Source organism: Notechis scutatus, chromosome 2, assembly GCF_049901735.1.
Source record: "Notechis scutatus isolate UNSWTSFEM ecotype Mainland chromosome 2, rNotScu1.2, whole genome shotgun sequence".
In the NCBI taxonomy this organism is placed as follows: Eukaryota; Metazoa; Chordata; class Lepidosauria; order Squamata; family Elapidae; genus Notechis; species Notechis scutatus.
In genome coordinates, this window is record NC_142010.1 from 238,055,429 (window position 1) to 238,078,414 (window position 22,986).

Here is a 22,986-nt window from a genome sequence, read left to right on the forward strand (position 1 = left end):
TTGTCTAGTGCCATAGCATCTCACGTATCAACACGGAGACTGCTATGCCTCAGGCATTGGCAGGCGGATACCAAGCATAAATGCAAGTTGGCATCAGCCCCAATATCGGGGGATAAATTATTTGGCAGTGTCTTGGAGCCCCTCCTTATAGAGAATAGAAACAAGAAAAAAGTGCTTCCCCCTCTTTTTCGGAGATCTGAAAACAGAACGCCCCAGTCGTTTCGAAGGGGTTCCTTTCGGCCCTACTATCAAGGCCCATACCTTCCCAGATCTCAGAGAACATCAGGCTACAGGCCCAGTTTTAGACAGGATAGGTCTGAATCTTCCGATAGAGGTCAGTGGGGAGGCCTAAACAGATGAAACCCCAGAGGCACTGGAGGCTGATTTTTTCATCGCCCCAAGTGAGTCCTTCACAGCAGTTCCCATTGGAGGGCAGCTAAAATTGTTTGCTGATCAATGGGACAGCTCCACCTCTGATGCATGGGTCAGGGATACTATTAGGTTTGGTTTGGTGCTAGAGTTTCAATCCTCCCCCCCGAACTTTTTCATTAGGAGCCCTAGGTCCACGGACCCCATTAAGAGGGCGTTGATGCAGGAGGCTATCAATCATCTCCTACATATTCGAGCCATTAGAGAGGTCCCATCTGAACAGCGGGGTCAAGGCTGTTACTCTCTATAGTTTGTGGTCCCAAAGAGTTCGGGGGGCTGGAGGGCAATTCTGGACCTCAAACGTCTGAACAGATCATTGGTTTATCGAAAATTCAAGATGACTACTCTCCAGTCCATTTTGCTCAGCATTAGAGAGAACGATGTCCTGACCTCTATAGATCTCACAGAGGCCTATCTACATATACCAATTAGACCTGCTCACTACAAATATCTTAGATTTTGCTATTGTGATCAGCACTACGAATATATCACCCTACCATTCGGTCTGGTTTCGGCCCCTAGGACTTTTACCAAGGTCCTTGCGGCTTTGGCTGCCTCACTCAGGATCAAATCTATTCGCTTACAATGTTATCTGGATGATATTTTAATTTTGTCATCTTCCAGACACCAAGCAAAATTGGATACCAAGATTACTCTGGAGACCCTTCAGGGTCATGGCTTTTCCATAAGTTGGGATAAAAGCCATTTGATCCCCTCAACTAGGTTAGTTCATTTAGGGGCAGTGATAGATACCGTGGAGGGCAAGGTCTTTCTCTCTCAGGACAGGTTAAACAGTATCCAGTCTTTGGCCAGAGAGATCAGAGCCTTAAAGAGGGTTTCCCTGGCAGTGCTGTCTCAACTGTTAGGGAAACTGATTTCTTGTATTTCCATTGTGCCTTGGGCTCGATTCCATTCTAGAGAGCTGCAATGGTTCCTGCTACCTTTCCAGTGATCCGGAAAAGCCACTTCCAACATCCGGATAAAGGTACCACACAATGTTCTCCGATCGCTCCGCTGGTGGTTGGAAAAAACGATAAACAAGGGGTGTCCTTTCAAGGAACCTTACAGGGCAACGATCACAACCAATGCCAGCCTGGTAGGATGGGTAGCTCACTTCCAATCCCACACTGCGCAGGGAATTTGGACTATTTCTGAACAATCACAAAGCATCAACCTGTTGGAGCTGCGAGCAGTTCACCTGGCCTTACGCAGTTTTCTACCCCTTTTCCACGCCATGTTCTGGTCTTGACAGACAATATCACAACCAAGGCCCACGTAAACAGACAGGGGGGTGCCCATTCCAAACTTCTGATGCTGGAGATGGCCAAGTTGTTCAAGTGGGCCGAGGCCAATCTGTTTTCGCTCAAGGCAGAATACATAGCAAGGGCCTTAAACACACAAGCGGACTGGCTCAGCAGGACCACGATAGATCAAGCAGAGTGGCGCCTACACCCATCTGTCTTCCAGGAAGCAGTGCGGAGGTTTGGGCAATTGGTGATCCATCTATTTGCCTCTCCTCTCAACGCCCAATTGCCCCAGTAGATTTCAAGGCACCCAACTCAGGGGGCAGAGGCCGTCAATGCCCTACGATGTCAGTGGCTTCCCGGACTTCTATATGCATTTCCTCCACTCCCGGTAATACCCAGGTTGATCCAGAAGTTATTGGAGGAACGAGTGGAATTGATATTGGTCGCCCCTTACTGGCCCAGGCGAACATGGTTCGCAGATTTACAGGACCTGTCGAGAGAACAACCTTGGAAAATTCCACCATCGAAGGTTTCCCTCTCCCAAGGGCTGGTACTTCACCTGGACCCACAATGGCTCAGTCTAGCCGTATGGAGGTTGAGCGGAGCCGTTTAAGGGCCCAACAGATTTCAGAGGATGCTATTGCTACCATTCAAGCATCTAGATGGTCCTCAACAAATCATATATACGAGGCCACGTGGTCCGCCTTCTGTCTCTGGTGCCAGGGGTCTAAGATCAACCCAACTGCCCAATCAATAGGACAATTATTGGACTTTTTACAGGAGGGGTTGGCCAAGGGCCTATCTCCAAATACTTTACGCAGACAGGTGGTGGCTTTAGCCTCGGTGATAGTTTGGGTGACCTCCATTCCATAGCACACCATCCACATGTCCGCAGCTTTCTTAAGGGTGCTGCAAACTTACGACCTCCTGTAATTCACTGCTATCCCACCTGGGACCTCAACAAGGTGTTAACCGCACTTACAACTGGCCCGTTCGAGCCTTTAAGAACCACTAGTCTTAAATTCCTAACATATAAGGTGGCCTACCTAATTGCAATCACATCAGCTAGGAGAATTTCCAAATTGGCGGCATTGTCAATGAGAAAGGACCTGTGCGTGTTTCATGTGGACAGAGTGATTCTCCGATTGGATCCATCGTTCACTCCTAAAGTAAATTCAGCCTTCCACAGAGTGCAGGAGTTGGTCCTTCCAAATTTTTGTCCAAAACCATCTCATAGACTGGAGCATCAATGGCATCGACTTGACGTTCAAAGGGCCTTAAGCATCTATCTAGACCGCACGGCGGCATTTTGAAATCTGACGCTCTATTCCTATCCTTCAATCCATCCACTTTAGGGCAAAAGGTGTCGTCGATGACCATCGGTAGATGGTTGAGAGCCACCATAGCTAAAAGTTACGAATGCCAGTCCATCTCAGTTCCTCAAGGCATTACAGCCCACTCAACAAGGAGTGCGGCAACATCAGCAGCATGGGCCACATGGGCTTCCATAGACGAAATTTGCAGAGCGGCAACTTGGGCTTCACCATCTCCCTTTGTCAGAAATTATAACATTGATGTCTATGCCTCAGCAGATGCTTTATTTGGCAGAAGAGTCCTGCAGAGGGTCCACAGAGTTTAGGAGTGGATTTCGATCCAGACGGAGTCCCTCCCTAAGGACAGGCCAAGCTTTGGTATGTCCCACTTCTGGATGCTCTGAACAGCTCATGGGAGAAAGGGCATTGGTACTTACCTGATACGCCCGTTCTCTGTGAGCTGTGAAGAGCATCCAGCCCCACCCATTTCTTTCCGTCTGGTGGGGTTCCGTTCCAGTCTGGGATCTAGATTAGGTGATGAGTCCCGGACTTTGGCACTCAGTCTTCGCAAAACTGGGGGACGCTGAGGAGGCGTCCCATGGAGGAGGAGGAGGAGTGCCCCGGAGTTTTAAGCCCAGCCTTTCCAGAAGAGACTGAAGCACCTCCCACTTCCGGATGCTCTTCACAGAAGCTCACAGAGAATGGGCATATCAGGTAAGTACCAACGCCCTTTCTCAACAGTTTTAAAGATGTGTGGACTTCAATTCCCAGAATTCCCCGGGAAAGCTTGCTGACTTGAAGAATGCTGGCAGTTGAGGCCCACCCATTGTAAAAATTTTAAAGTTGAGAAACACAGACTTAAGACATCACAATCTTCTCAGTCATATTTTAGTGTATGATATTTGTATTTTCTACATCCTCTTACTTTTAAGAAAATGAGGCTAATTTCTCTTCAGATTTTGGCATAATATAAATGGTCTCACTTGCCTCCTAACATTTCTGTGAGGTAAAACAGATTTGTTACTATGATTCCGCACTTAACCCATAAATTGTAGTTCATGATGAATTTTTATCCAGAGCAGGTCTCAGTGTGCTTAGTTATGTGGCTCTTGTACAGGGCAGCTGTTCTGTACTAGCTTTAGCTGTCAGTACTCAATTAATTATCCTAATAGAACAAATAAAGGTCTGTCTAGATAGGATTTATTTTTCTATCTATGTAAGTAGATTGGATGAATTTATTTTAAAACCCCATATCTTAATGCGTAAACACATTCAATTAAAGAGTGCTAATTTATCTGTAACTTTTTCCTTCAGCGAATGTTAATCATTCCCTGTATGAATTGGAAAAGGCTATGGAGAGGAAAAAAATACGGATTTCTCTTTAAATAAACAGGACTTCTCAGGGGCATAAGAAAATCTTCATTTTAGGGGACCCCTTTTCCCTCTCTCATGAATTGGTGAAACTTGTAGTACTGAGAGAAAGAGGCAACTCTTTCTATCAGAAGCTCCCCTATGAATTGTTATATAGATAGTCCTCATTTAGCATCCACAAGTGGGACTAGGAAGCGATCACTAAAGGAGTAATGTGGGTTTTTATTTGTTTCATTTATCAATGTGTATGCCATAACTTGAGGCAGCTTGTACAATAGGATTGGGACATGAAGTAAAAAAGAAATTAAAAAAAGAACCAAAATGAACAGCAGAATACAAGATTATTATATTATTAAAGATAACATTGGTTAAAAATTCAGGTGACTAAATTATTCAGCATAAAAGATAAATTATTGTCAAAAGAAGCAACTAGGATTGTTTGCATAAATGGTGTTATATACCATAGTTTTCTGTTCTTTCAGTATTTTCCTTTGACAGATTCATAACTACTTATTTTATTTTGTAATGTATTTATGCTTTTAAAGAAGAAAATACAAGTTTAATCTACTGTTGGGTTTTAGTATAGTATCCATATGTCTTTCTTTCAGGGAGGTTAATCTTTTTGGTTCGGTAATTCTTAATGTTTTCTGCATTTGTTAGTCCTATGCCTTAATTGAAACAGAAGACTTTTGAAATATATTCTTGAACAAGCTAAAACATTCTACTTTTCATTTCTACATCAAAAGCCTGGACTGAAGTCATGGCCCTCATGATTTTCCTGTTACTTTTATGTTCTGTGTTTATCAGTGAACATTTCCCCTGTTATAACACTCAAACAGTAACAGTCGAAACTAAACATAAATTAATTATCAGTTTATTGTAGAAATTGAGAATTGCATCTCTATTTTGATGATATGCTAGTTTGTGCAGCAGGAGTGGTTGGAATTTAAACAATTTCTTAAGCAATGTAAATAACATGAGTAATTTTGGTGGTTGTTGATTAGATGGTATTAGATCAAAAGAATACATTTTTCTTTTAATATATTGTTTTGAATACTTTTATAATTCAAATATTTATAGTGTCTTATGAATGTATTATACTTGTAGCTATTTTAATATAGTGATTTTAATAAGTGATGGTCTCTGATAAGTGATAAGTGATGGTCTCTGGCATTATCTGAGTTTGGAAGTTATACATGGTTAAGCCTGATTTGTATTTGGATGAGACTAGTTTATGGGCTAGTTTGAGATATGAGAAGTTGAAAAGCATCTTGGAAGACGATAATGGCAAAACACTTCCAAAGTATTGCATGTATTGCATCTAGAAAAGTATTGCATCTAGACTTGAGTTCAACTTGGAGATTTAATCTTTTTGGTATATTATAGTAATTATATAATTTATAATTATATAATATATATAATTTCAGGAAAGGTTTGGTTTTTTTTTTTGCTATTTTCACAGTTCATATTTAAATTTTTGCCATGCTTGTGTATTGAAACATTGAAACCTGTGTATTATATAAAATTGGATGTCTAAACTGGTAGAAATGCACAATTCTTTCTATAGGAGAATATATATGTCTATGGGAAATATGTATGAATCTTCAAATTGAATGTTAATTATGCATTATAGTTTTGTGCTTATTAATAGCATTCTATATGCTTGCTTTCATATAGAAATATTTTATTGACATTAAAAAGTTTAACTTAACTGGGAGTCTAAATTATATACATTGAAATAAATGTTTTGTATATTTTAGATAACTTTTAGATACATCTTTTCTTTTTTCCTTAAGCATGGTATAATTGCTACAGAAGATGAAGAATATTTTATTGAACCCCTAAGGAACACAAGTGAACAGTCTGATAATTTTCATTTTGAAGTTGGCCATCCACATGTAATTTATAAAAAATCTTCACTGTATCATCAGTTCTTCTATGATCATACCCATTGTGATATTTCAGGTAAATAGGTCAGAATTCCAGTAATAATTTCATTACCAATTGTGAAAAAATACCTAGCTATTTTTATTTTTAATTCAAAGAAAAATACAATTGTATATTTTGTTATAGTTTGTTTTGTGGTACTACTTTTTTCAAGAAAATAATGGACCCTCAGAGCAAAAATCCAAAATACTGCTATCTATTCAGCTTCTATTAAAGCAGCTAAATTATTATCAAAAGGAAGTCCTGTGTAGTTATCAATAGGAAATTCCTTATCAGTTCAAGCTGTACATCAATTTGCAAGTTTCTCAATCAAAGCCTTTCTTATTAGAACCAGATTCGGATCCCCACAGAAATAGGCTTTCCAGTTTAAGATGAAGATTATAATTTTCTCTATGGCTTTGTTTATTTTATTAATTTTTAAATTGATTTTGATTATTTTATTATGATAATTAAATGTAAATATTGCAAGTCTTGGCTTTGAGAGGATTTAATTTTACTAATCTTGTTTCTATATTTTTATTAATTCCTTTATGTGCTTCTTAGGAAAAAGATAAAATATGTTTATGTTCTTATATGTTGTTAAATATTGATAGAATCCTGGATCATGAGGCCTAGCACACAGTCACTTATTCCCTAGTCCTGTTGGTTGGATTACTGAAATATGCTCTACATGGGGCTACCCTTGAACAGTATTTTAAAGCTACAACAGTTACAGAACATAGGGGCTTGGTTCTGGAGTAACACCACTGGACCTGGAAGCTGCACTTCTCTCATTAGAGGTGAGAATATCCCAAAGGATAAGGGCCACAGCAAAAAAGACTCTTCTCCTCAACCTCTCCAATTGAAATCCTTTGGCAGATGGAATCCAATTAAGTATTTGGAGTTCACTGAAGTGAATGGGATGAGCTAGTCCTATTGAGATGTGATGACTCTTGAGATACTCTAGACCCATGACATAAAGGTAATGACCAATATCTTGAATTGGACCTGGAAGCAAACTGATAACCAGTGTAGCTTCCAGGTCCAGTGGTGTTACTCCAGAACCAAGCCCCTATGTTCTGTAACTGTTGTAGCTTTAAAATACTGTTCATCCTCGCATTACTGGTGTCCAGAAGAGCCTTAAAATCTGATTCTGCTGTTTGGCCTGAACATTCCAAACATTGGAAACATTCAAAATTTCAGCCCATCACAAGTATCCAAAATTTGGACTTCCAAATATGAAGGTTTAACTGTGCAGTTTTACATTTCTATGTGAATACCACATTAGTGAATAATAGCAATAGCACTTAGACTTATATACTTCTCCATAGTGCTTTAGAACAGGGGGCCCCAACCCCTGATCCATAGCTCTTTGGGAACTGGGCTGTGGAAGTGATGGGCAAGTGTGTGTGCATGTGCGCGCACTTGTGCATGCAATTGCATTTGTGAAAATAGCATGCACATATGTGTAAAACTCCCCTCTCCCTCCCTGCCATCATTCCACTGGTCTGCAGATCTGAAAAGGTTGGGGAATGCTGCTTTACAGCACTCCCTGAGCATTTTACAAATGTCAGCATATCAACCCAACTATCTGGGTCCTCATTTTACTGACCTTGAAAGGATGGAAGGCTGAGTCAACCTTGAGTCAGTCAAGATCAAACTCCTGGCTGTGGGCAGAGTTAATATTATAACCATTGCACCATCACCATTTATATTTACTGTTTCCCTTTTTATAATAAAATATTTGAGAATAGTTATGACAAGTATAGATTTTTATACCAAATCAGGTTATTTAGTGTTTTTAATTTTTAAAATTTCTAATTTGTATAATTTGTTATGATTTAATTTTTAATTTTTTCCTATGCTAAATAAAATATCAGTGTTGAAGAAATTGGAACAAAATAATTTAAAAACAGACACACATGTATATGTTTAACATATATAAATATATATTAAAAGAGCAGTCAGTCATGTCACTCATTATTTTGATTCCTAGAAGAACTCACAAGAAGTGGTAAACCTTGGTGTTTGAACAATACTGTTGCTTTTCCAACTCTTCTACCAGTTAATCAGACTTTGAACAATCATCATCGATTGAAGAGATCAATAAGCACTGAACGTTTTGTGGAGACGCTGGTAGTAGCAGACAAAATGATGGTGGGATATCATGGGCGCAAAGATATTGAACATTATATTTTGAGTGTTATGAATATTGTAAGTTTTATCCCTCTATATATTCATGTAATTAATTTCAACATTATAGGTTGTAATGTTATTAAATTTAAAATATAAGGATTTATTAGTAAAGGTGTTATATTATTTACTTCTTTAGAAAAATGTCTATAAAATATGAATCAATCGTGTGCTAGCAATGCATCAAATGCAATATTTTAAATGCAATAAACAATCAGTACACTTGCACTGATGATGTTACCTAGTTATGGTAATGAAACATTTGCAAGAAAACAAGCTCAGAGATCATCCAGGACCCCTCAGATACAATAAAGGTAGTCCTCAACTTACAACTGGTCACTTAGTGACTATTGGAAGTTACCATGCTTTTGCTTAATGACCATGGCTTTTATTTAACAACCACTCAACAAAGCTCATAAAATTGAGTCACATGGCTAACCCTCTTTATAACTATCACAACTTACAGGTGTCATGAGTAGGCTCCGTTACAGTCTTAAGTCGAGAGCTACCTGTAATTATAGGTATTTTTAGGCAATTTTTATTTTACTGATTGATTGATTTGAATCAAGGCAGTGAAGATATCTAATACTCCTTCTTCCTCCTATTTTTCACACAATGACAACCCTATAAGTTGGAATGGGCTGAGAAAAAGTGACTAGTCCAAAATCACCCAGCTGGTTTTTCATGGCCCAAGGTGGGATTAGAAGTCATAATCTCCTGGTTCCTAGGCCAGCACCTTAATCACTAGAGAAAACTGTCTCTCAGTGATATTCTAGTTCTATGCCCAGGGCAGTATCTGTTAATTGGATGACTAAATCAGAAAGGGTTGACCTTACTGTTACTGCCCCCCCCCCCAAATTGGTACCAGTTCCATTAATAGGCTATAACCACCACACTGGTATCTACTTTTCCAGTAGCAAAAGTCTCCATATAATTAATAAATTTGCTTCTTCTGTTTATAACAGATGTTTCTTTTGATTACATGGGACCATATCACCAGTCAGTTTGTATCATCTTGATAGGGTACTTCACTCTAGGTAGTTAGGAGGGAAATAGCCATAGTCCTTTTCTCTTGGAGAGGACTAAATAAACTGCACAGATGCCAACTATCTCTTGTACCTCTGTATAAATTGCTTCACCTGCCCAATTCTGCTTGAACCTCTGAGCTAGTGCTTCTGCTCCTTTGTGGGCTTTTATCAAGTAAAACCATTTTCAGGCATGTTGTTAAAGTAGTTATTTAAAAATCAAATTGTGTGGTGGTTCAGTTTCAGTTGACTACTTCAGTATTATGTATCTTTTTCTGGATTGGTAGCTTTTAACTGTTCAGATGTATATTGCAAAGAATTTTAGAGAGGATTCCTGTAACTCACATTAGCCTAATCCTCCATACATTCTTTCATATAAGGACTAATTTGTGTTTAGAATATGTAGATAGCATCTGTTAAGACATCAATATACTGTAATGTTGTAAACAAAGCAAATGTGAGAAAGCAGTTTAGGCCCATCATTTTACATTAGTTGCTTTTCTCAAGGGCAGCCAGATATAGAGAACATTATACCAATCTGTATGGGAGGTGATTGAAACACAATTTATTGTAGCTAAATTTATCTTTTCTTGCAAAAGTAAAATGGAACACTGTCTGAAAATAAATATTTCTTAGCAGCACTGGATTCTTTAAAGGATATCTCAAAACTGAATGTAACATTTCAGGGGGAGTATCATAGTTAATATTAATATAAACATTTTCCTTATTTTTCAAGATTTAAGTTATCTAATTCTTAGAGTGTTAATAATCTACAGTTTATACTGGATAAGTATCACTATACCCAAATAATATACTGTATTACCTATGCCTTATGATAAAATTAAAAATATTTTTAAAAATAAAAACTAATTATACATCAGACATATTTCAAAACTAACAGGTTTTTATTTGTCTGACTTTATGTCTTTTCTTCTTTTCTGGAGGTCAGGTTGCCAAACTTTACCGTGATTCCAGCCTAGGAAACGTTGTGAATATTATAGTGACTCGTTTAATTGTCCTCACAGAAGATCAGGTAAGCAAATTCAAATGTCTAAAATATAAGTAATGCAAATTAAATGTAATAAAATATGTGTAAATATTGTTTGGAAAAAATGTTTAATGATAAACATTTACCATTATCATCTACATTATTTTAAATTTGGAGAGATTAGGAAAGTATTACCGTATTTAAATAATTGAATATTAGTTCAATTGAATATCATGAAAATTACATAAGTAAAAGACTGGAGTTCTAAAGTGTTGTTATAACTTGTTCTTTGTTCTTCAATTTTGATATTGTAAAAACCTTCTAAATAGCACTTTCCTCTGCATAACTTTTCCTTCCTTGCTGTTAAGGGAGGAAAAGATAAATATTGGACTAATTCTATAATCCTTACTTTTGGCAAAATCAATTTGAAGTTTGAAATTGAATCTTTAAGATGCATGCACAAAACATACTGTTGGGCAGATTTAACAGAGATAAAAATTGGCAAGAAGAAATTATTCCTAGAAATCACTGCTTCTAATTACAGATCATATTTAGACTTCAGAAGTCTTAACCGCTGACCCTAGTAACTTGTTTGGAACATTTCTGGTATGCATGTTGTATTGCAGCCAAACTTGGAGATAAATCACCATGCAGACAAGTCCCTTGATAGCTTCTGTAAGTGGCAGAAATCTGTTCTCTCTCACCAAAGTGATGGAAACACCATTCCGGAAAATGGAATTGCCCACCATGATAATGCAGTCCTTATAACTAGGTATGATTCACTGATTTTTTTCTACTTTCTGTTTCTCATTTATTTGTGTTTTTTAAAAATACAAAAGTATAAGTATTTGTAGTAATCACATCAAGATGAAAATATTGCTTATACTGATATAGTAATACAATATATAATAATAGATCTGGGGTCGCCAACCTTTTGGATCTCAGGGACCACCAAAATCATAATTTTAAATCCTGCGGACCACTAATATGAATTTTGACTGACAGTGGCTTGCTGACATTGGTGCAGTAGTCACAAGACTGGCCCTCTGGTTATCCCGGAGCAGCTCCTCCAGTCTATGGCAGGCCGGTGCACTTGGTTGGAGTAGCAGCTCCGGGATGACCAAAGGGCCAGTCCTGTGACTACTGCAGCTCTGGAATATGGAACCGACTTTCCCACCATCATCAGCAAGCCATGCCGGGGTAGATTTCCCTTGCCCGCTGTTGGTTTTACCTTTCAGTTCCAGCTTGCATCTACTCAAAGTAAGGTTTGCGCTTGGCCGAAGGGTGAGGGCCAGAGAGTGGGTGAGCCATGTGGGTGTGTAGCCTTGTGTTCCCGCGCAGCTTGGATTAATTGCTTGGGGGGGGCTTTGGAAGGGGCATTTCTCTGCAGATCACCAAAACATTTTCACGGACCACCAGTGGTCCCCGGCCCACCAGTGGTCCCCGGCCCACCAGTTGGCGACCACTGTAATAGATCATACATTTTTGTCAGTAATAGATAAAGTATAAAGCCTACTGCATATGAAATGTAATAATATAATTGTAAGTTTAATGGTTTTAAAAGTATTTTAGATTTTTTATTTTAGAACAAATTGAGAGCAGGAACCTAATAAGTTCCTGTACATGGAATTCTGAAAGATGTGCACTCTTCTATCTTTTTTGTAGTTTTGATTTTTGGAATCACCTTATAGATATATCTATCAAACAAATTTTAGATCATGGTATATATCAGTGGAAGATAGCTTTTGCTTTGTACACATGATTTATGGCTGACTGCTGAGAGAAATAACACCTTGGTCTTTAGTTCTTGAATTTCAGGATAACTTTTTAATTTACTGATCATGTTTTGATCAGTAAGGGAAGATCAGGAAGGGAAATTATACACTCAGACCCAAGAAAAGAAAGAAATTGCTAAGGAGTTTTTTATGAAATTGTATAAACAGGAAGAAATACCAGAAGAATCTATTGATCAATATTTGAATGAAAAGAATTTGCCCGAAATTACTGATGAAGAGAAACAAAATTTGAATAATAAAATATCTATAGAAGAAATTAGGAAGGCAATTGGAACACAAAAAGCAAATAAGACCCCTGGCCCAGATGGAATTCCTTTGGAATTCTATAAGGAATTCCAAGAAACAATAGAGGAGATATTGGTGGATTTGTACAATGAAGCCCTGGAGAATGCTAACATGCCTAAATCATGGTTTGAAGCATATATTACCTTTATTTATAAAGAACAATCAGACCCACAAAAAATTCAAAACTATAGACCAATATCACTTTAAAATGTAGATTACAAAATAATGGCTACAATATTGGCGGAAAGATTAAAGAGAGTATTAAGTAGAATTATCCACACTGAACAGAATGGCTTCCTCTCCCATAGGCAAATAAAAACAAATACAAGAACCATAATGGATATATTAGAATATTATGAAGTACACTCAACCAAGACAATGGCATTGATATTTTTAGACGCCCAGAAGGCTTTTGACAACCTGAATTGGAACTTTCTTATTAAACAACTGATAGGCATGAAATTTGGTGAAAATTTTATAGGATTTATTAAGACAATTTAGAACATGCAAACCGCAAAAGTATTAATAAATGGGGAAAATACAGATACTATAAAGATAAATAAGGGAGTAAGACAAGGCTGCCCCCTAGCTCCCCTACTGTATATATTGGCAGAAGAGACTCTCTTAGCACAAATTAGGCAAAATCAAGAGATTAGAGGGCTAAAAATTAAAAAAGAGGAATATAAACTCCAGGCATTCGCCGATGATATGGCATTTATATTAGAAGAACCCTTAGAAATGAGCCCTATACTACTAAGAGAAATAGAAGAATATGGAAAGGTGGCAGGGTTAAAAATTAACAAAGAAAAAACAAAAGTGTTAACAAAAAACTGTACAAAGGAGCAGAAGGAAGAACTAGCAAATAAATTAGGTATGCAGGTGGTAAATAAAGCAAAATACTTAGGGATCTGGTTGACTGCTAGATGTTCGTCGATTAAAAAAGATAACTATGATAAGTTAATAACGCAAATAGTTAAAGATTTAGATAATTGGGCCAAATTGCAGTTATCGCTATTGGGATGTATTTCGACAGTAAAAATGAATATTTTGCCAAAACTGTTGTTCCTGTTTCAGACAGTGCCAGTCAAGTTGGAAAAGAACTTTTTTGTAGAAGTAAACAAATGTATATCTAAATTTATATGGCAGAGGAAAAAACCCAGAGTGAAATATAAATTATTACAGGACGCCAAGAAAAAAGGAGGATTTGGCCTTCCAGATTTTGAATTATATTATGATGCTGCTATAGTAAACTGGCTTAAGGATTGGGTTAAATTAGAAAATAGAAGGTTATTAGTATTAGAAGGTTTTGATCTCCAACTTGGCTGGCGTGCCTTCATGTGGGATGGAAAATCTAAACAACATTCATATTTCCAAAGGCACCATGTAAGAAATGTGTTGTTCAATATCTGGGGAATGATTAAAAAAAACCACTACCCAAAGGTTCCATTGTGGCTATCTACATTGGAAGCAGTCACATATCCAAATCTATTGGATTATAAAAATATTGTCAGGTATAAAGATTTACTATATGATACTGAAGAGCTTAAAAATAGGAACCAAATACAAATTCAAGGAAAGGAGATAGCATGGTGGCCCTTTGCACAAATACAAACCCATTATAAAAAAGATAGAGAACAATCTGGCTTTAATATGATCCCACAAGAATTAGATAAAATATGGCTAGGAGAGGAAAAGAAAACAATTAGTAACACATATAAATATCTTTTGGATTACAAATTAAAAGAAGAAATAGTCACATAATCTATGATAATTTGGGCTAAAAACATGGGTCATAGTATTGAATTAGATAAGTGGGAACACATCTGGCAAACAAATTACAAATTAACCATGTCAGTCTCGTATAAAGAAAACTTATATAAAATGGTTCATCGCTGGCAGCTACCTCCCGTGAGATTGGCTAAGATGTTTCCCAACCTACCACCCAACTGTTGGAAATGTAACTACGCACAAGGAACATATTTTCACATGTGGACTTGCCCATGTGCTCAGAAGTTTTGGAGAAATATTAGAAATTGGATTTTAAATATAACAAAACAAAATTTAAAACTTGAACGTGAAACCTTTCAGCTAAGTATGATAGATTTAAACATGGAGAAAAAATATCAATATTTAATTTTGCACATCATAACTGCGGCCAGAATAACCTACGCACAAAACTGGAAATTGTCTTTCATTCCTTCAGAGGATATGGTATTTAAAAAAATACATGAATGTGCTGAGATGGATAGCCTAACCAAATTGTTAAAAAATAAACAAGATAGTGACTATTATGAAATATGGAACATTTGGTATGATTGGTTAAAGAAAAGGTAATATTTGATATTTGGATAAGTTATGGAAATGACAGAAGACGTGCATTTAATTATAAACTATATAGAGAAATTAAAACATTAAAAGAACGAAGGAGTTATTGTAACAAGGCAGATCACGTCAATGATAAAGATAAAGAAAAAAAATTAACCATTGCTCAATATACACTGTAAAATGTATATATGTATATATATATATATATATTTGTTTTCTTAAGTTTTCGCGGGTATTTACATGTATGGTATTCGGCTTTGTTCGGGTATTTTCCCACGTCATTATAGTTGTGCTTTTAAAGTTGTAGCAACGTTTCGGCAGAATCTCATCTGCCATCATCAGGCTTCTGTATTTTGTTCGTCTGTGAGTCAGACTTTTACAGTTGTTTCAGATCAACTTTTACAGTTGATCCAGATATCCTGGATCTTGTGCTGTAAAAACAAACGACCCAGGAGATTACAGCACAAGATCCAGGATATCTCCACAACAAAACTCACAAGGCCGTCACACAGCCCATTATACCAACATCAACTCCATCAAACAATCAAGAGGCAGCAGTGCAGCCAACCAGCCCAGAACATCAGCCCCCACCACCAGTATTTATAGAGAGACGGCAGCTCTGATCACATACTGCTTGCACTGGCACGAAGCCGAAAGCACCAGCCTGAGGATGGCGAGTGGGACCTCGCCGAAACATCGCCAAGATACTCTTAATCTTACACGGGAAAAGACCCGAACACACCTAGACCTACACACATGCACACACACACACACACACACAAATATATATATATATATATTTGTCTGTTTTAAATGTATGTCAAATAAATGTTTTTTTTTCTAGAAGATAGATAGATAGATAGATAGATAGATAGATAGATAGATAGATAGATAGATAGATAGATAGATAGATAGAATTTCTTGTTGGAGAAAAATAAGTATCTTGCATTTAATGATACTCATCAAATGAGCTGCTCACAAACTAATATCATAAGCCATGTCATTTTTAAAACAGAGTTAAATGGTATTTCACTATAGTATACAATTTAATGTAATCTATAATGTCATTGAAGAATTCTTCAGCAAAACTGACCAAATATTTCATGAAATAGGTAGAGTACAGTGATACCTTGGTACTCATTGTTAATGAATTTTAGGAGGTGGGATTCATATCAAAAACAATGTGTACCAAACAAAATTTTCCCATAAGGAAAAATGTAGTGAGTCACAAGGCAGCCAATACCAACAACTTCTAGCTTGTGCATTGAGAACCAAACAAACAATCACAAAAATTTTGTGTCAAAATGCATTGAGTACCAAATTAGATGAGTTTCAAAGCAGTTGAGTACCAAGGTACCACTGTTTATTTATTTATTTATTTTATTTATTTATTTGATTTGTCAATCGCTAACAAGATAATAGGTATAAGTATATACATAGTTATGAATACATGAAATGGGTACATATAAGAAAAATAAAAGAAACAATAGGACAGGGACGGTAGGTACGTTGGTGCGCTTATGCACGCCCCCTACAGACCTCTTAGAAAAGGGGTGAGGTCAATAGTAGACAGTTTAAGGTTAAAGTTTTTAGGGTTTGGGGAAGAAACCACAGAGTCAGGTAGAGTATTCCAGACATTGACCACTCTGTTGCTGAAGTCATATTTCCTGCAATCAAGTTTTGTGCGATTAACCTTGAGTTTGTATCTATTGTGTGCTCTTGTGTTGTTATGGTTGAAGCTGAAGTATTCATTGACAGGTCAAAGATGGCGTAATTCAAGGTTTTCTAGGTCTAGAATTTCAAGTCTGGTGGCATAAGGTATTCTACAACGAGTAGAGGAGTGGAGAACTCTTCTTGTGAAATATTTCTGGACTTTCTCAACTGTGCTAATATCAGATACGTAATGTAGATTCCAGACTGATGAGCTGTATTCAAGCATTGGTCTAGCAAATGTTTTCTATGCTCTAGTTAGGAGTGTGATATTATCAGAGAAAAAGCTACATAGGATTAGGTTAACAACTCTTAATGCCTTTTTGGCTATGTAGTTACAGTGGGCTCTAGCACTTAGATCATTAGAGAGGTCCTTGACAGAGTTTGGATCATCAACAAGGTCTTGACTATTCAGCTTGTATTTTATTTTCTGATTTTTTTTGCCAATATGTAAGACAGAGCATTTATTTGTTGAGATTTGAAGTTGCCATTTTTTGACCATTCTGATACATAGTCAAGATCTTTTTGAAGGGTAGCAGTATTGTCTGTGGTATTGAACAGCTTTACATCATCAGCAAAAAGAACGCAGTTGCTCTTAATATGATACTACCTACCACACGGTTCTTAAAATTACAAAGAACATTATATAAACAAATTAAATTGTTTTACATTCTTACCAAAAAAGTAAAAAACAATTAAGCTTTTTGCATCCCGATTTACCAGAACATATAGATATAGGGATCATTTATGTAGAGTATGAAGAGAGTTGGTCCTAGAACACTGCCTTGGGGGAACACCACTTTTGACAGGTACATAATTTGATAGCACACTCCCAACTTTGACCATTTGTTGTCTGTTTGACAGGAATGCTTCTGTCCAGTTTTAGTTTTAGGAGTAGTTTGTTTGTACCACTGAATCAAAGGCTTTACAGAAGTCTATGTAGATTGCGTCTATTGTTTTGCCCTGATCGAGTTTTTGCAGTGTTAAGAGTTGCAGATTACAGGATACTTTTTTTCTGAAACCAAATTGTTTATTGGAGAGTAGGTTGTTTGTCTCTAAGTGGAGGATGATGGATTGGTTAATAATTGATTCCATGACTTTACAGGTGACGCAGCATATGTAACAAATGTAAAATGCAATGCTTTTTAAAGGATTTTCCCCTAATGCTTCTCTAATGCTTATTTTATTATGGTCTCATACAGGAAGGAAAAACAAACATTTCTATGTCCACCCATCTCCACTCCCCAGAATAGTTCTATCTCAATTTAACAACCACCCATTACATCTCATGAACTATATCCTGTAATTCATGGGCTGTTAAGATTTTAAAGCTTTCTACTGCTATAAATCTCCATATATTCTGCAGCAATGACAAAGACTTAGCACTAAGGAATCATAATAAATGAAACTTATTTGAAAATCCAGCAGTTTTAGAACTTACAATTAAGATTCTGTGTTTTGATTGGATTAATAGGTACGGTTTTGGCTGCAAGAAGCATCTACCAAAATAAATTAAGTTAACACAGACATATCTTGGCTCTTTTTAAAACATAGAACTATTATTTTAATTTTTAACATTTGAAATCATTTCTTTAAAACAGACCTATTCTCAGTTTTAGAATGAATTAACTAATTAATACAAGTACATTTTTGTCCTGAACTAAATGCAAGTTGTTCTAATGGTTCTTTGTAGACTAGGATGCACTGATTCTGTACACATGACGTTGTAGCAAACCATGATAATTCCAAAATAATGACATGCATGCTAGGCTATCATCGCATAAATGCTGCCTTTATGAACTTGTTTATTGCTTGTGTGAGAAAGAGTGTCAATAGGCATTTTAACCAATTTTTTATTTTTACTATATCCACTCCACCATATCCATAGCTATATATTTGTCAGACAGCTTCCAGTGAATTATTCCTGAATAATAATAATATAATAATATACTCCAAACAAGTAACATACATTGCTACCTATGCATTTATAGAAGTAGTAAGAACTCAAAAACTAAATATTGATTCCTTCATTTCTCATTGCAAGACTATAAAAGTAAGTAGGGTTTTAATCTGGTCTAACTACTACCTACCACACGGTTCTTACAATTACAAAGAACATTATATAAACAAATTAAACTGTTTTACATTCTTACCAAAAAAGTAAAAAACAATTAAGCTTTTTGCATCCCGATTTACCAGAACATATAGATATGCACAGAATCATAGCACTGAAGCTTGGAACATAGCAAGCAAGAGCAACACATTCAGTTCAGCATGGTCCAAGAACAATGTAGGAAAATGAAAAATATACTTCTCTACAGAAGAATAAATCATCAAGAAAACTAACACGCTTTTTGCATTTGTTATTTGAAAACACAAAATAATAATTAATATCTATAATGTGTATCAATTGCACAGTGAATGTAGTTGTACATTTTTAACCTCTTCCAAAAGAAAGAAGAGCAGTCAGAATATATATGGACAACAAGATGGATATCATTTATCTTCACCTCCTATCTTAGCTACTTTCATTTGGTGATAAAAGAGATGGAATCTGTCCTTACTGATTAACTGACTTGAAGGAATTTAAAACGAAGATAGGATCATTGTGCTTGATAGACTGTAGCCAACTTCCCAGTGATTTCATCCTTCTCCCCCATGCCTTATTCACTCTAGTGAGATGGGAGTGTTCACCTGGGTCCAGGAGACTATGTATTTCTTTTTACATGTCTAGTTTTGGCACTAAAATGCCTTTGTGTTTGCCTGAAGAAAATCAGGGAATGTATCATGTTGATTTTCTTGGTGGTTTCATTGACTTTCAATACCATGCCATCCTGGTGGATAAATGATCTGAGTTAAATATGGATGGAACACCTTGGTTGTGGTTCTGCTCATTCATTCCTGGACAAATGTTGACAGAAGGTTTCTGCTCAAGTCTAAGGTGTTTACAATATAGGGTTCTTTTATGTCCCCATATTTAATATTTACACAAAATTATTAAGTGAGGTCTTTTGGAGATTTGAACTGAAGAAGTGAGCTGATGACAATATCTCAGTCTTTCCTTTCTGTCATAAGGGGAAATGCTTAATCAGTACATGGCCATACTAATGGACTGATGATGGCCAACAAACTGTCATTTAATCAGGACAAAATAAAGGTGCTGTTAGTGGATGATTTATCTACCAATGTGGGTAGTGTTCAACTTTCTTTTGTTTTTGGAAATGGATACGATTTCCTCTAAAGAATTAAGTTTGCACCTTGGAACAGTCTAAATTCATCTTTGTCAGTATAAGTATCAGTGTCCTCTGTAATATTAAGCACCTTTTACAAGCGTAGGTTGACAGATCTACCTAGTCCTATCTAGATAAATATAATCTTGTTACAGTAATGCATGATGTATTTCTTGAGTTATATGTGTGACTGTACTAGAGAAGAATTTGGAAAGTATAAAATGATAGTATTGACTGAAATATGACATTATGAACTGCCAGTCTTTCCTGGTTCTTGATTTGTTTCTGGTCTCAGTTCAAGTTAGCATTAGTCTATAAAGCCTTTTGTGACTGAACTTGCGTCTTTTCAGTGGGAAGTTTTTTTTTAAATAAAGTTTTATGGAGTTTTAACAAAACAAATAAAACATCTTATTTGAGTACAGCATGGTTCCAGGTTATCACATTTCCATACAGACACAATTTCATATGCATATTCATCTTATATATTCAACTTCATATCTTATTACTCTTTTTCCAACTTCTCACTATTTCTCCCTTTACTTCTCTTAATTTTCTTTTATGATTATCTCATTTTCTTCTTATTTAATTGTATTTCTTTTACCTAAATTTCTATATCTTTTTATTCATTATACTTATGCTTTCGTCCGTCTTGTTTACAATTTCATTATGTTCTCTTCCAACATTCTTAAAAAGCAAAATTCCCTCTATGATTGCCAATCAGAGTGCAATACCTTTAAGTCTTATTGTTATTATCATATAAAATTTCATTAAACATTAAATTTATGCATTCTAAAATTATAAAATTCAAATTTCTAATATCTGTTTTATATCATGTAAATCTCATCATTCAGACTCTGCTTGGTACTTCCCCTTAAAAATGTAAAAAGAAAAATTCTAAAAACATAGCAAAAATATATATATATATATATATATATATATATATATATATATATATATATATATATATATATATATATATATATATATATATATATATATATATAAACATTAGTGAGCAAAATAGTTATTCAAACTCATTCTAGTACTGGTATGAGCCTTGTAAATCTTTCACGTTTCTTTTCAATATTTATCAATCTTTGAGAACAGTTGAAATATTTCCCTCCCTTCTTCATTATTACTTGACTGTTAATAAGCATACCATTGGATAATCATACAGTTTTATCTTATATGATATTTACTATTAATTAGCAAAATAATTATTCAAATTTATTCCTTATAAATCTTTCACATTTCTTTTCAATATTTTATCAATCTTTAGAAACAATTACAATGTTTCCCTCTCTTTTTATTATTTCATTAATTATAAATAAACATGCCATTACATAACAATACAGTTTTATCTCATAGATTATTTACTTATTTCATTTCTAACTCATTACAGTATTCTACTGTCACAACACTATCTTTTGTACCTTTGCAGAATCCTCACTTTTAACTTAATTTAGCCATTGTCTCTGTGTTTTCTAGCTGAGCAAATACCTTTAATCCTAGTACGTTTCCCCTTTTTCTTTATTTCTTGCTTTTGTCCCTCATGAATTCTTTCCCTTTTTATCTTTCCCCCCTTTTTCTCATCCCTTTTTAAATACCCTTCTCTCTCTAATTTTCCCTTCTGTGGTTTTCTTTTCTGCTTCTCCTTGCTATTATACTTCCTTTTCAGACTATTTTTCTTTTTTGCTGTTCCGTTTAATCTCAAACTTTTAACTCCTTTCCCCCTTTTCCCCCTTATTACCACACTTTGCATTATTTGATCATTGAAAATGGCTTCTTCTTTGTCCCGTCCTTCTTCTTGCTCTTGAAGCTTTTCCTTTTGCTTTTCATAGTTCAGGATCTCCATTTCAAGAAATTCAAATACGAAGCCAAAGGATCTTCCTCCCCTTTCTGCATCTTCTTTCTGCATCTTCTTTCATCTTCAATTCCTCCAGGAGTAATGCCATTTTAAACACTTTTGAATAACCACCTGATTGACTTTAACTAAAAACAGAAGAAGAAAGAAAAGACCAATGCCAAAGACTTTTTTTTATATCACCAAATGATCCCAGGCTGTTCCTTCTTGTTTCTTTCCTTTACTTTTCCTTTCCGTGGGTTACTGTATCTTTTAATAAGGTTTCAGTTACAATGTATCCTCGGGAGTCTTTTCAAAGTTTCGCTGTTAATCCTCTTTATTTTTCCAGGTGGCACTCTATTTTTCCATTATTCCAAGTTCCACCCTTTTGCCTCCACTCTTCTCTTTTTTAGGGCTTTAAAATGACCAAGGAAAAAATCTTTATTTTCTTTTTGACACTTAAATTTCAGCTTAAAGTTGCCTATTAGTGTCAAAGTAAATTAATATAGATTTCTTTCCATATCATTTGTAATCGTCAATATAAAGGTTAAAAAAGGGGTTTTAAACCTCCTTTTCTCTCTCCGCCGCTTAAAAGTCTTCTTTCAGAAGTATCTCTCTAAGTACTTTTAGATTCAGGGTACCTTGCTTAGATGTTCTCTGTTGTTCAGCCCGGTCTGTCCTGATTTCCTCTTTGTCTTCCTCCTGCATAATCTTATCCAGTTGGGTTCTTCTTTGAGGTGGCCATTTCTGACCACCGCTGCAACCGCTTTCGGGAAGGGGAGTTTAGACCAGCCAAGGAGGAGAGATGCGGCTCCACTCGGCTAGCAATCTCTCCCCTCTTCACCACCTCTACAGGGTGGCTTCAGCCCCAAATCCAAAGGATCGGGGTGCTCCAGCGGCGAGCACAGATCGAAACCACGCACGATCGCGGATTTCGGTCTGTCGCTGAAGAAACCCAAACTGGAAGAGGTATCAGTGGGAAGTTATTTTTGAGGGTGGGGGGGCAATGTCCTTCCAGGCAGGGAGAAGCCTGATACCAATTATGTTGGGTTTTTTTTTGTTTTTGATACTAGGTAAACATGTTTTTATTTAATAATCTTTTTATGTAATAATGCTTTTAATAATTGTTTAATATATTGATTTAAAATATATCTATTGTTATAAATAGTTTGATTATATGAAGTATGCTACTGTTTTCTGATTTTAGTATTATGCATTTTAATTACTGAATGTTCAGTTTGTTTAGAATTGTAATCTGTTTTAGAGCATCCTGGCTTAAATTGGGAAAACTTAGGGCTAAAAGTT

The 22,986-nt window shown here is 36.0% G+C and overlaps 1 protein-coding gene across 4 annotated transcripts in view; it reads left to right on the top strand.

Moving 5' to 3' along the window:
• ADAMTS6 (ADAM metallopeptidase with thrombospondin type 1 motif 6) overlaps positions 1-22,986 on the top strand; it is a 142,072-nt gene that overhangs the window by 29,868 nt on the left and 89,218 nt on the right. For all 4 annotated transcript variants that reach the window (XM_026670542.2, XM_087958364.1, XM_087958365.1 and 1 more), the window contains 4 exons: positions 6,157-6,325; positions 8,283-8,500; positions 10,454-10,537; positions 11,119-11,264. In XM_026670542.2, the coding sequence (XP_026526327.1) occupies positions 6,157-6,325; positions 8,283-8,500; positions 10,454-10,537; positions 11,119-11,264 (617 nt within the window). The remainder of the gene's footprint in view (positions 1-6,156; positions 6,326-8,282; positions 8,501-10,453; positions 10,538-11,118; positions 11,265-22,986) is intronic.